This window comes from Anopheles nili, chromosome 3 (assembly GCF_943737925.1).
Source record: "Anopheles nili chromosome 3, idAnoNiliSN_F5_01, whole genome shotgun sequence".
NCBI lineage: Eukaryota > Metazoa > Arthropoda > Insecta > Diptera > Culicidae > Anopheles > Anopheles nili.
In genome coordinates this window covers 23,227,019-23,241,751 of record NC_071292.1, presented here as the reverse complement: position 1 = coordinate 23,241,751, position 14,733 = coordinate 23,227,019, and the positions used below count along the sequence as shown (strand labels likewise).

General features: G+C 51.6%; 2 protein-coding genes across 2 annotated transcripts; both read right to left on the bottom strand.

The window, feature by feature from the left end:
* Positions 1-7,238: 7,238 nt before the first annotated feature.
* On the bottom strand, positions 7,239-8,969 carry LOC128723918 (protein Cep78 homolog). Its single transcript, XM_053817683.1, has 5 exons — positions 8,687-8,969; positions 8,426-8,616; positions 7,791-8,368; positions 7,579-7,731; positions 7,239-7,503 (listed from the first exon to the last, which is right to left on the bottom strand). The coding sequence occupies exons 1-5, from the start codon at positions 8,967-8,969 to the stop codon at positions 7,239-7,241; spliced, it is 1,470 nt and encodes a 489-aa protein (XP_053673658.1).
* A 1,428-nt stretch (positions 8,970-10,397) lies between these two features.
* Positions 10,398-12,721, bottom strand: LOC128723917 (dynein axonemal intermediate chain 3-like). Its single transcript, XM_053817682.1, has 2 exons — positions 11,491-12,721; positions 10,398-11,422 (listed from the first exon to the last, which is right to left on the bottom strand). Exons 1-2 carry the CDS (start codon positions 12,719-12,721, stop codon positions 10,398-10,400), a joined length of 2,256 nt encoding a protein of 751 aa, XP_053673657.1.
* Between the last annotated feature and the right edge of the window lie 2,012 nt (positions 12,722-14,733).

Below are 14,733 nucleotides of genomic sequence, written 5' to 3'. Positions count from 1 at the left end.
CGCAATCGTGCCCACTTCCCACTTATCAAGATTAAGCGCCCAGGACAGCCGGCCCTGGACGTGGACAGGCGTGGATTCGCTTTATGGTTGCACTTTTCTTTTCTTTTCTCTCCTTTTCTTTTTTGGGACTATTGTCCCGTCTGTCATCTTTGCTGCGCGATGCAATCGGATACTATCGGCTATCAGATGCGTGCGAGCCCGGGTATTATCGTCCGCTCGAGCTGCATTCTGCGCCTGGGAAGTTGTTTTGTTGGGCAGCTTTTTGCGAAAGGTTGATAAAAATGTTGCGTTTGGGCTGGGCTGCCCTGAGTTTGGCGCGAACAGCACAAAAGCGCTGTTGATTTTTTGTTTGTTTGTTAGTCAAACCCGAGCCACCGCGAAACGCATTCGCTTGCATCACAAAAAGCGGACGTTTTTCATCCGGCGAGTGAGGGAAGGTTTGGAAAATAAATACCCCATTACATCCGGGCAGGAAAATGTGCCACCGGGAACAAGGAACAAGGGGTGAAAAGTGTCAACCACCGACGGGAATGTCCATCATCCATCATTCGCGACGCTTGACCATCAATTTGTCAGCCCGAAGAATGCTGAAGTGCTGTTTATAAATAATAAAATATATGACGATGAATAAAGGTATAATGCGATGGTAAATTTATCACACCGCCCACGTCACCCTTCATCTCTCTCTCTCTCTCTCTCTGTGCCCTTCCCAAAAGCCTTCTCCCTGACCACCCTCAACAGACCAGCAGAGAGTGGGTGACGATGCGGCTTCCGCCATCAACATGACGTGGCCCCGGATCAACGGTGTAAATCACAATTTGTCAATCCTGGAATGCATCCCGGTGGGCCGTACTCTCGGTCCGATATTGCTAACCATGTACCAATATATTTTGCCACCCATCTGCTCTCTGCTTTCCGTTCATCCGTCGATGCCATCGGTGTGCGATGAGCTGGCTTCACTTTCTCGTGTGCGTTGATGACTTCACGCTTTCTTGGACAAGATTAATGGTGTGTGCCGGGTGGTGTCCAACGGTCTGGCAGGGAAAACGGGACCCCGGGACGGGAAGTGTTCTGCCTTCACAACGGGGTGGTTTGGGTGAGATGACAAAACCAAAAAAAAAAAACAAGAAACCATCGAAAGAGTGATCTCTGTGAGGTGGCGTACCTGAGCCGCGAAACGTTCCTTTGCGAAAACAGGCGAAAAGTTAATTTAGTCCTCCAACGCGCTCGTTAAGATGGTGAAGAAATTAAAGGGCACTGAACGAAAACTGCCCTTTATGCGGGTGCAGCCGGAAATGGCATCGCGATGCCCAATATATATTATCTCGCATTAACCGGCACTGACACTTTTGACCCCGGGTTTTTTGGCGTGGCGTGGTCAGGCGACCAAACCCAGCCAAAGGAATTTGAATCACGATAAATGATTCGCAAGGGGGCACGCATTTTACGCATCCAACCGCCCATAATTTAACGTATCAAATGGCGATCGACAGCTCGTTGGGCCGTCAGCGATTTGTGCGGTGGAGGCAGGTCCCAGGAAGCAGCGTTTCTCTCTCTCTCTCTCTCTCTCAGCCCATCGTCCCGCGGCGATTTCAACTCAATAATGAAACCGTGCTGGTCACCGATCAGTATGCAGCGTGGCGTAAAATATACCCGTCAGTGAAAAAGCACCAAAAGACCCCTCGAAATCGATCGAAACGGTTTGCAACGTGTATGAATTGCATAAAAGCTGATAAGCTACCATTTTAAATTATAGCCCCGGTCGTTTCCCGATCACCCACGCGTTCGCCCATCCGTGGCCCCCTCCACCCCAACGTAGGGATCACCGCGGACAATGAATTAAAATTTTTAATGTACACATTCAATCACAGCCGCCCGATTCCGCGTGCGATGCGCATCCCGTTCCGTTCGGGACACGCCAAACCCCACCAAAAATGGAAGCCCTCAAGCGCCCCCGACGCACCCATCGCGACACGTCGATGCCACGGCAAAGTGCCAGCCCGCGAAACGCAGGCCCCAGCAGGGACAACCCGTGACAGCCGCGCACCAGCGAACCAACGCACGGGCGCCACACGGGTTTTGGTCACACGTGTCGCGACCTGGTCCCGGGAGAGAAAGGGACAGCGGTGTGACAGCAGCAATTACGGATTCACCGAAAATTTCAACGCGGACATTTAATCAATATCAATTTAATGCGCCAGATAAAAATAACATATAAATCAAATTAATCTCGAAATCAAAAATGTTCAAATTAACACATGTTTTGCGCAACACGCCCTCGATGCTCTCGCTGGCGCGATGGAGTCGTTGGGTGGTGCTTTGGGCGGGGCATTACAGGATACTGGAAAAAGGCACATTTTGCACCTGCATTTTAACACACGATCGGGTTTCACGCACCCACGGATCGGTTGATAGGCGCATGGTCGCGAGTGCGAAATAAGTTTCCAATTATTTGTGCTGCTTTTGGATGAAAACAAAAAAAACAGCCCCAAAAATATAGCACTGCTCCCCGAAACTAGACAACCCGTGGCCGTGTGTTTTTCTTCAATGTAAGCTACTCTGCGCTATTCGGGTGAAACGTGCAGTGTGTAAACAGTTGAATGCATCCACAACCCGTGATGGAAACTTAATTAAAAATATCAATTTGTCAATCATGCGTCGATGGTCGAACTCCACACACACCCACACGCACACAAACGTCCATTAGACGCGGCTTAAAGGATTGACTTTTTAAACATGACGAGGCAGGCCTAAAAAGGACAAAAATGCATCACGCTTCTGGTCGCTGCTTTCCGTTGCATGAAACGAATAATCGGCGCGAGCGAGTTTCCCTCGATCGATGATTGTTTAGTAAAAAAAAAACTAACGGGCCGTTCTGTTTTTTTTCTTCACACAAAATTTTAAATCAATTATCAGCAAAAGCCCGCTCCGATTACGAACACCCGGCTGCCGGGGGGCGTGCTGGAGCAACTATCACGACTGTGCAAATCCGGGCCACCCATCCGCCGACCGTTCTTGCACTTTTCAACTCACACGATGACACGTCCTGCGAAGGTTTTTCTCGCGCCAGGGCCCAAACCGATCAGTGTCATGTCGACCATCGTTCGCTCGTTTATGATTTCCAATACGCCCGTGTCATCATGGCCTACTCGGCACTCGGCCGGGCGCACCCGAACGGTGGTTAATAGTGAGCAACGATGACAACGGGCGACATTGATGGCCATCATGAAATTGTGATATCCTGCTAGGCGCGGGATTATAATTTTTTTTTCTTCTCTGTGTACCCTCGGCCTATCAATCCTGCATGCCAGCGTGTGCCAGCGTGTGTTTGTGTGTGTGTGTGTACACGAACGTGCACCTCTCGCTGGTTGTCAAAATTATGAGCTTTCACGTTCCTCATCAAGCAGTCCGGGTGGACTAGTTTCCGTTGGCAACGCAAGGCCACTTTTTGACAAATCGATTACGATGGAAAATTGGATGGTGGTGCGAATCAACAGCAGCAGCAACAACAACACGACAGAATGAATAAAAAAACACCGACACACACACACACACAAACGACACGCGGGACGCGAAAAACGAAAAACTCCCGCTTTCGACGAAGAGGAACAGAAAACAAAATGTATGGCGGCACTTCCACCAGATCGTTGGGGGTTGATTGTGATTGTTTACCACCCACACACCCACGCAAGGGATGAGGATGAGGGTGGTTTTTTTTTCAACTCTCCCCCCCAGCATGTGGCTGCCTGGGCGCGGGTTGTTATCGATGGAATGTGATAGACTCAATTAACCTATGCACCTGATGCGTTCGGTTCGTGGCTGCGTGGTTTAAATAAATAAAGTAGCAACCTAACGAGCGGAGGGAGTTCGTGACTGGGGGCGACTGAGGGCACCCATTGCGAGTGGAAAACGAATAAAAAAAACGCGCCACATAAAGAGTAATCCAACACCAAAACGAACAAAACAGCGACAACCAAAATCAGTGCACTTTTCTGTTTCACTTTTCTCACCCCCTTTCCCACTCGCCGGCTCGTAAAGACAACATGAATCAGTTTAACGAGTGATGGAAAATTGACGAGATTAAAATAAATTGGATTCTCGATCATGTTTGCCGCCAGCCGAACTGTAAAACAGGTGGATAACGATTTGATGCACCGCCGTGTTTGGGGCTGAAATTAATTTAAATAGTGCGCCCACCGGTAAGCCAAATTAGGAGCAAAAGTACGACCAACTTGTGTGAATCAATCACGCGCTGCTGCGGAATTCAAACAGCTGCAAAACCGACGACAATGCATCGCTGCCAGCCTTCCCAAAACGGTGGCTTTTCAATGTCACGATTCACAGAAAACACCATCACGCGGCAATCTCGCTTATCCACGGGTCGAATGGCCTGGCTCGAAAACCTCAAAACAAACCCGCACCCTTCGAATGGGACGTCCCGAAAATTCTACACCCCTTCCAAACGCGGCCACCCATTCCCAGCCCCCCATGCACCAAAAACCGCATCAAAACGTCAACAAAACTTGGACACTATTTCATGTAAATGCACGCGTTTATACACGCATATTTGCACGGGCTTTTCGAGGGTAAATACCGTGCGCCATGCATCATTCGAGAGCGGTCCCGTCCCTTTCCACACTCCCACCGCCCCCTTGCGACCACAATGGCCGCTTCCGCTTCCGCCTTTATCGCCCTTTTCGGCCCGAAACGATGGGACTAAGTATTCATGGCGTGTAATGAATAATCCATCATTCATTTGTTTGATATTTTCATGTTCCCCGACACTGCACGTGTGTGTGTGTGTGGGTGGGTGAGTGGGTGGAACAGGTCCACACAGATGTCCACCGACGACGGTTGTGGCAGCGAGAATGCTGCATCGAGCCCTATCCCCTTGTGGAAAAGCGACAATGGACAATGGGCCGGTGCGTTCCGTCCGGCGGAAAATGGTTCGGTCAGGCGGGAAAACCCATTCCACCTTTCCCCCCTCCCCCCCCAAAGCGCCCAATTCCATCGAGGCATTGTCCTGAATGATGGATGCCACTCGCTGGTGGACCGCGAGCGACACAAATCCATCCTGCAGGCCGACGGTTAAGTCACTCAATCCTTCAAATGCACACACCACGCAGATTCGCAGTCCCCTGCAATCCCTCGAGGGTTGATTGGGTTGGGTGGATGTGCCCTTTTCCTTTTTCTCTCTCTCTCGCTCACACACACACACACACAGCACCCTCACATTCATTCATCGAGTTGCGAGATCGAGCTCACTCTCTTCAACACGGTGTCATCCTTTCCTGCCACTCGCAGGAAACACCGACCGGAGGAAACTGCCACGGGACCATATCAAAGGCTGCATAACTCAAAATGATTTGTTGATTTTTCGGTACAACAAGCTGCTGACCAGCGCCTACTTCGCTGTCGGGGGGAGGGGGTTGAGGGTGTAGTTTTTCTTTTGTCTTTTCGCGCGCGACCGCATGTTGATCTTTTGTGCCGCGGTTCTGTCAGCAGCTCGCCTGTAACCAAACCGAACACTCTCAGATCGCGTGCGGTCGAACGCAAACTCACCCGTGTGATTGAAGGCTGTCCGGAAGAAGGAGAAGAAGAAGAAGCAGCAGCAAAAAAGCTATGACCCAACGAGTTCTGTTTGCATGCCGCCGTTTGGAATCGATGCTGAGCCTTCAACCGTGACATGAACTCCGAGAGAACAGAGCTCTAAAAAGGTCTCCTGATGAGTCGCACTTTTGTATCGCCCGAGCTTGCAATGACTCGAGCGCTGCATCTTCACCCGCCTGCGTGTCAATTTAAACCCAACCATCCGTTGTCCTTCACCGTGGTTTGGTTTATCATTTTCACGCCTCCCAGCGCTGGTTCGAGCAAATTTGTGTTACTTTTTTGTGCTCTCGCGTGCCGACGATTATCCGTGCTGCACGTGCACACAGTCCCTGTGGTCAGCACGATTGGCCGGGCGGGCGAATCAACTCCCTAGTTGGCACCAATGTTTGCCTAAGCCATTGCCCTTGCAGCCCCGTGTTCAGGTGGCCAAACGGCCAACAGCCTACCACCCAGTCGCTCTCAAACGCCCAGGTGTCATGTTGACGCGGAAAAACAAATAGACACGCCAACGGCGCACGGACGTGTCGCGTCCTTCGCTTAAACGCTTCGCCTTTTCGCACTCAATCCGTTCGTCATAAATACCGTGCTGACGAGCTGGTGGCGTCGCCCTTCCGAGCGAACGATGAACGACCAGCAGCACCAGGGCCCGTGACGGTGGCCATCGCAAAAAAAAAAAACCCCCGGTGACGAATGCTTGCGGTCGTTTCCGTCAGAGACCTCGTATGCAACTATGCATCGTGTCGTCCTTGCGCAGGAGGTACATTCGGGTGTGGTACGGTGCAACGCTGCGTTTGCATAACGCACGGACGGACGATGCAGTCATGGAGCCACTCAGCAAAAAAGGGCCGGAAACTGAACGTTCCAGTCGAGCTCGGCGTTCTGCTGTGAGTTGGCTACCTGCGACTAGGACGTGCATGCCTCGATGACGGCTAAGGGTGGTTTGCATCGCAGGATATACACACACACACGTACACACGTACGCACGTACACACCAAAAAAAACACGCACCCTCCAACGGCTGACTGACACCGGCTGATGCTCGAGATTTTCGTGTAGTGCCGGCGAGTGCAAGGTCGGAAAAAGCGGTGAATCAGGCGAGCTGATAAAGAGGCCGAGAGCGCCAAGGACGAACCGAACCGTCCTGAACCGAACGTGGTCGTGCAGCAACAAATGGCGGTCGGTCGGGCGCACTCATGATGCATCATGTATCATCGTCAATCTCTTTGCGTTTGCGATTTACTCGACAATCTGCGCTCGAATCATGCCCCCTGGTCGTTCGGTTGCTGGCACGGGTGCCACGGAGATCCTGTTGCTTCTGCTCTTTGTCGAGGCAAACAAGCGTTTAAGCGATTAGGATAAACATCTGCCGCTGCTGCGTGCGTTTGGCGTGCTCCACGGCACGATGCGTGATGGGGAATGCGCTCGAGAATCCATCAGGACGCACTCGTCGCAGCAGGGCAGAAAACATTCTCCTCGTGGTGTGATGTGTGGAATGCGTGTCCTCGGGAGTGGATCCAAAAGCCAACACAACTGCTAATGGCGCAACAATACATTTCTAAGAACCACACAAGGACGTGCTATGACAGGAACGATTTGGTTGGACGTTTTCCGGACCGAAAGGAGAGTTTTCACATTTTTTTGCAGCTAGAATCTTCCTGCTGCTCGTCACCAGCGTCCCAATCGCCGATTGAGCGCTCTATCACTCGCCCGGCCGGGGACGTGTGTGCCGAATGTGCATCCTTTTTGACGATCATTTCGGACTTGGAAGCCATTGCCGGCGGTTGCTCCAGCGGTGCGAATGCTTCACTCTGCGTTTTACGCAGCGCACACGTGGATGCCTTTCGGGAGGATTTGCCTTCTAACTTCTTCACTTTCTCCAGCAGCTCGTTTCTCCTGAGAATGGGAAGAAGTGGACATTTAGTGTGTTAGCGAAAGAGTGTTAACGAATGAACACAAGCGATTACTTACGCCTTGATCAGACTATTCAGCTCACGCTGCAGCTCGTTCATGTGCGTAGCATAATCGCCCAGCTGCATGTGCAGCTGATCCACCATCGTTCCCAGCTGGGCATTTCGATTGCGCTCCGTTTCGAGTTGCAGCTCCAGGTTTTCGCAATGCTCTCTGAAAGGCACGATATCGAACATTTTTTTTGTTTCGCTACCTCACTCGCAAGTACCCACCTGAGACCAGCCATTGTTTTAATGCACTTCTTGGGCCCGGATGGTGAGTCAGAACCATCATCCAGATCGTTCGCTCCCAACTTGACGAGAATCTCGTGACACGCATCGTTGGAGATTTTATTGTTCTCGCGAATGTCAAACTTCTCGATCGTGCCGTTCAGATTGAGACACTCGATCAGGAACTGTGCCCCAACATCGGTTAGCCCGCAGTTGCACACGTGCACCTGGCGAACCCAGGCGTCCTCCTTCAGGACGTCCGTCAGCTCCAGCAAACCGTAGTCTCCGATGGTCGGGTTGTGGCTCAGGTACAGATACCGCAGCCCCAACACCTTATCTCCATCGGTGTCTCGGTAGCGTAGCGATCGTTCCCAGCTCGAGGCGTAGCGTTGGATTTTTTGGAACCTTACTACGTCCGCGATCGACTGGCAACCTTTCGCCGTCAGGTGACAGGCGGTCAGGTTTAACACCTGCAGGTTCGGAAGGAACTTGATCTCCGCGCACACTGCCTCACATCCCTCATCGCGGATAGAACACCGGGCCAGATTCAGTTCCGTCAGTGAGTTGTTCAGATGAAGACCCTGGGAAAGCCACGATTATCATACAGATGGCTTTTGCGAGCATGGCCAAATACCCACCGTTATAAGAGCAGTCAAACGAACGCCCACCAACGGAAAGCCCTCCAGCGTGAAGCTCGTAATGGTTCTGTTGGATTTCAGAAAAACAGCCAACGTGTCGATAAGCCGTTTAAACATGCGCTTGTTCATGATGGCCGTTCGCTCGGCACCGGGTCCATCGCCCAAGTAATGAGGCACGATTCCATCGTTTCCTGCAGCGAAAAATATCCTTCTCTGAACCACGAGCTTTTGCACATCCACCTGCCCGTCAGCGGCACATACCTTCAGCGTACGTTTTTCGCAACCGCAAGGCCAGATGTTGCAGCGATTTGTCGTCCCGCAGGGCATCCACGATCAGCTGCCAGTCGCAGCCCTTGAACCGATCGCCGTACACATCCAGAAACTCATCCTTGCCCTTCGGCTTCACGATCTCCGGCAGTGGTTGGAAGTTTTTCGATCGGCACATGGCCAGATAGCGATGGTGAAAGTTCTTCGTTCGCTGCGTGTTGCGACGATCGTTCCGGTTGGTACCATTTGCTTTGGAGCTGCTCGTTTCGGTGGACATTTCTGACGGGTTTGACATGGCCTCTCGAATCACGTTTGTCGTTGCGGGTTTTTTTTCTGCAAACGGTAACAAGTGTCTGGGAAGTGAAACTGATGCGACCAGCGAGTGCTTGGATGGTATAAAAAAACATACACTTTCAATGGCTTCGTTCTTGATGACGGTAGCACGCTTCATGGCATGCTTAACATGTCATCGTAAGAAATTATTGTACGCCTAACACGAACAAGCACATATACACTCTGCATTATTCTCTTTATTTTTTGGTCTTTGAGCGAACTGTAAAACACCTGTCACCGTACATAAAATAACACCTATTAAACCCCCTGAAAGCGGGATTCTCGCTCAAAAACACCACGCAATGTACAATCTGATCTATCGTGAACGCGCGTTAAAGAATAGAACCGTAGTAAACACGTCACACGTCCATCCAAGACACGAATTACCGACCATCTCAGCCGGACCGGGGTTCCAAATTGATTATCACCCATTAATCAAGCCCCAAGGTGTGTTCCTCGCGAGACGAGCCCCAACACGAAAACACCCACCTCGGCACGCGGTGGCACCTCGGTACGCGCGCGAGTTTTCCGATCCGAAGAGATTTTCCCGTTGCGAACCTTCTCGTGTGAAGTGCATCGCTCTAGAGCGCACCGTCCATCACACCCCCATGGGAGAGCGGCATTCTTTTTTGACACGCTCGAAAAGCAACAATCTCAGCGGCCGACCGTCGGTTGGACGCGCCAAAACAGATGAGGAAAAAATAAACCAGCCCAAAATTTTTCAACCAAAAGAAACAACCATGCAACAACACCGAAACCTATAGCGCTTCGCCGTAAATACTCTCTGCTATCGTCCGCGTGCGCCACCCACCGGTTTCGTCTGTCACGGTTTAATCACTTCGAATCATTCACTAGCAAAGAAAAAAAAACCAGCGACAAAAACAGCACATCCCAACCGCGCAGGGGCGAGGGAAAACTACGGGAAAAATCTCACAAATCACGATATTCAGTATATTTAACTCTCACTTAATTTGATGCGGCCATGTCGACATCCTACCGAGCATCATCCATCAAAAATTGTTTCAATTTTTCATTTGCACGCCCACTCCCCGGGGCTTCCGTGGCCATGTGCTCCGGATTCCGGATCCGGATCCTGTGGCATGGTTTCGAAACCGCACGAAATGTGTGAGCCCCAAATGGGCGTGTGGATGCCGCCGGTCACTATTTTAATGTTTGTCATGTCGAAACGGTACCGGTGCACAACCAGGGCTCTTTAATTTATCTCGAGTGCGCGTCGTGCGGCAGGACAATTCGGAGCCAGCGAGTGAATGGTCGAATGTATTTTACTATGGTTTTTAAATTTATCCCATCACATCATACAATCTTTTACACAACCATCATGGGGAGACTTCCGAAAAGTCTCACTTCGTGTCTAATTATTCACGCTTTTGCGATTTACATTAGCTTGATCGTCTTCTTCAGCCTGATCAGGATCCTTAGCGGCATCCTCGTCCTCACCAATCGGTTCAAGATCCTCCAGCAGTGTCCTTGGAGCTACGCCTTGCCTACGAAGGCTTCGCTTGTTCTCGTAACCCAGCAAGTGGTGCAAATTCGTCCCGACGACGATGCTAACCCTATCGCGACGATCTTTGCTCTTCATCAGCACCTCCGTAAATGACTCCATCGTTGGCAGATAATGCGTCCGTAACGCTTCCTGAGCTTCCGATTCGACGCGCCCGTAGTCGGCGATATGCTGCCGGAGGTTTTCCACGCGCTCTGATCGATTCGGATCAGGCGTACTGCGATTTTCCGTGGATTTTTCCGCGGGACGCAACAACTTATGTACGCCCGTAAAATCGCCCTCCATAAGCGCGAGGTTTGCATCGATGGCTTGGCGCTTTTCGGCATTGTACCGGCGACGTTCCACTACCGGACGCATCTGCCGAGCCATTCGCTCTGGGCTGACGTTTCGGCGTGCCATCAACTGGCGCAGCAACGTTTGGAAATGCTTAGCTTGGTACTTTTGCTCCAACCGTTCGCTCAACGGCAACCGTTTGTCGAGTTCTTGCGCTTTCTTTGCCTTCACCGAGGCTTCCGATTTTCCTTCTGTGGCGTCAGTTTTCACCCGTTCAGCGTCCTCCTGCAGTTTCAGCTCTCTGGCTTCGGCTTCCGCTTGAAGCTGGGCTTCGATGGCGGCCGCATTCCGCTTGTAATAAGCCTTACACCAACCGATCTGCTCAGCCTTGCGCGAAAGCTCTCGCTGTATCATGCCACGGAACGTTTCCTCCTCGTTCGGTACGGGGTTCACAAACCCGGGCGCGATCGCGAAGATGCGAATGTTCGCGTTATGATCAGCAACAGCCAAACAGTGTCGCGCACTCGCCAACCGGTGCTGGGAAATGGACGTGAGCGCTTCCGCCCCAAGGTTCATGCAAATGCTTGCACGAAATGTTCTCACTGCAAAGCCAAAGGTGGATGAAATTTGTTCCCAAAAAAACACACCCACTCCAAGCCTTAGCACTTACGATTCAAATCCCAGATCTCGAAGTCACCGTTGCTCAGCCCGATAAAGAAAACGGACACGCGATCGAGACTCCATCGGGCCGCAGTCACCATTGCGCTCTTCTTTCGCCAGAACACCGGCGAACTCTTGTCGTCCTGACTCGAAATAGCCAGCACGTGACCACCGATAGATAGGAACACGCTCTGGACGATTGGATTGCGTTCCATCGCCAGGATCGGACCATCGTGGATAGAACCGCGAACATGAGCTACTTGCACCGACTCATCCGTCACTATTGTGCACTGCTCGAAATCGTATCCTTCCCAGGACGCCTCAACGATCTGCCCAGTGAGCGATCCCAACATAATGCTCATCTCACAGGCCATCGGGACTGGCTCTAGCCGGTGCTTAACACGCTTTGTTAAAGTCGTACACTCGTCCAGAGGTGTCGAAAGATAGATCGCTTCATCGATTACCAGCGCCATGATAGGCACCTCACAAAGCAACTTGAAGTTCGGAAAGAACAGATTATTCACGCGCTGGTACATCGTCCTTTCGGCTTGCTGTGCCTTGTTGACTTTCGCCGACGCCAACAGCTTCTGAAGGGCAGGCGTTGCGAAATCCAAATCCCAAATGCACACACTCCCGTCTAGTGAGGCCGTCACCATGAAACGGAACTCTTTGTCCGCGTGCGGTTTCACGTGTCCTGTGGTGGTGCAGTAGTGATTTCGTGGAAGCCACTTAATGCTGGTGATCGCACCCCTGGAAGAGTGCTGCAGCGAACTTACGGCTGCCGGATTCACCAACCGATCGATCTTCTCCTCGATCGGGTACTCCATGATCGCGCGAATTTGACGCCGATATTCACTCGACCCACTAGAGGCCCTTTTGGCTCGCTCTACTCGTTCGATCTCGTCGGTCAAGTCGGCCCACAGCACTATCTGGCCGTTTGACAGCCCACCTACCAGCAGATTGGCATCGTACGGGCAAAACGAGAGACTCGTCACCTCGCGGATCGTCTTCAGTTCGAGCAGCGGTTCGAGCGTGTCCTCGAAGCTCCACAGCAGCACAGTGCAAGCTTCGAACGTCGCTCTATTGAGATTATCTCCAAAGGGTCGTTCCGAGGGTTTCTGCAGACTGGTGGCGAGATCCGATAGCGTCTCGAACGTGTACGAGGCCACAAAAATGCCCGACTGCTCCGAGTGCCAATCCATCGCACAAACACTGCGTCCGATGCACAGCGATCGGTTCATGAACGACAACACCTCGTTGACCTCAGGCGTACGGTGGGCATGCACGGGCCCTTCGGTGTTGTCGTAGTCGTTTTCGTAGAGCTTTATTTCGTTGAATTTGGCCTCTTTTGTGATGGCCTCCGTCGGGGATTCCAGCGACGCCAGGATCGTCGATGGATCAAACTCACCGGCGGCATCTGCGAGCCGATACTGGGTCGCGGCGTTTGTCGGGAACGGAAGTTCCGTTTGCTGAAAGCGACCGAAGGACACCGGCCGGACTTGCGTTCCTTGAGTGGTGATTTTTCGCACCATATTGATCGTTTTCCACTTGAACGGCATCAGCTCGGCGTAACCGTCGCGCACGTCACCCACGTTTCTGGGAGCCAGCTTTTGGTTGTTCCCCAAAACCTGCAGCACGGTCTGAACTTCCATCTTAAGAACGGGCTCGTTCGGTGTTCGTTTCCATCGTGCGATTTCCGATTCCGTGCCCGCGTCGATCCACGCGTTTCGGGAGCGCTTTTCCGTCAACATTCGCTGCTTCAAGCGTTCGAAAAGCTCCAGCTTGCGGATGAGCTCGCTGGCTTCCTTGATTTCCCGGAGATCCGTGTAAACCAGAAACGCATCGTTCTCCGCCGATTGGTCGGGCAGATACTCGATGATAATGGACGTGCCGGTTTCCAGGCTCTGGAGCGCTTCCGTCAGCTTCAGTTCCTCTTCGGAGCCCAATCCGAGGCATCTTTCAAGCTTCTCCTTTTTAACTTCCTTCCACGGGTGCTCTTCGGAGGTGTTTGTGCCGAGTTCGATTCCAACCACGGCCTGCACATGGGAGCTACCGAAAGGTGAGAGAGAGAGAGAGAGAGAGAGAACACACAGCACCGTAAAAATGCATACAATTCCACCCAATTCACGCGACATACCTGAGAAATAATCTGACCGTGTTCGGAAAGGAATGCAAACGCTCCCAAGCCGCTTGGTCGTCGAACCCAAAAATGACTTCAAAATCTTCCTCGTCGTAAAACCCCGTCTTAAGGTCCACGTTTTGCGTTATTTCACCCATGCTGACAGTCAGCACGAACTAACGTCACGTCACGTTTTCCCGACCAACCAGCCTACTTTGACGCGCTCTCTCGCTTAAGTTACATACGCTTTTATGCGGTTGCGAAAAAAAAAATCGAGTCAGTGTCAAAAAGAGCACTTTAGGCAAGCGATATTTAAAATAATGCAACTTTTCCCCGCCAAGGCTCATTACAATTCCCAAGTGCTCGGTGGCCATTTTCCACCGCCACCTGTCTCTGATTTTCCTCCGCCTTTTTCCGCGCAGGCCGAGTTGTCAAAAGCCGATTTTCCTCGAGGCACAATATCATGTTTTGATTGCCACCGCATATCAAAGTACCATAAATTATACACATTAAATTGATGTTTCAATTACACTCGGAGGAATCCGAATCAGACGGCATGAAATTTAATTAATGATATGTAGATTATTTATCTAATTGATTTGGCGACTTTAATGAGCCGTGAGCCCGGTGAGAAGCGCCGTGTTCGACCGGAATCTGACGTCGAACCGGTGCACCGGTGCCTCGATAGTGCCAGCTTCCAGTGTCACCGTGTGCCTGGCCCGGTGCATTCGCTCGCGGCGGACAACATGTGTATGCGTTCGCGGGTGTGCCCTTTTTCCCACCCCTTCGAAACCCCGTGTTTCTTTTTTTTTGCATTATTTTTCCAATTGTTTTCCAATCGAACACGGTTTTCCATTTTTCTCGTTTTATTTATGCACTTTGATATGAAACGCGCTGTCCGGTTCGTGTTGTGGCAGCTCGGAAAATGAGCCACCGCCCTCCCTCGGCGCCCTCCTTCCACCACCCCGTGCCCTGTGGCCCGGTGCCCGTTCGCGGCGCGTTATCACAATTTGTCATCGGAAAACGAGCCATTCCGATAATAAACGAGATGGAATGAAGTGTCGTTTTCATGTGTTTTTATGATAATTAACCAGCACATGTCTTGTCACACGCCGCTGGCAGGTGGCCAGCGGG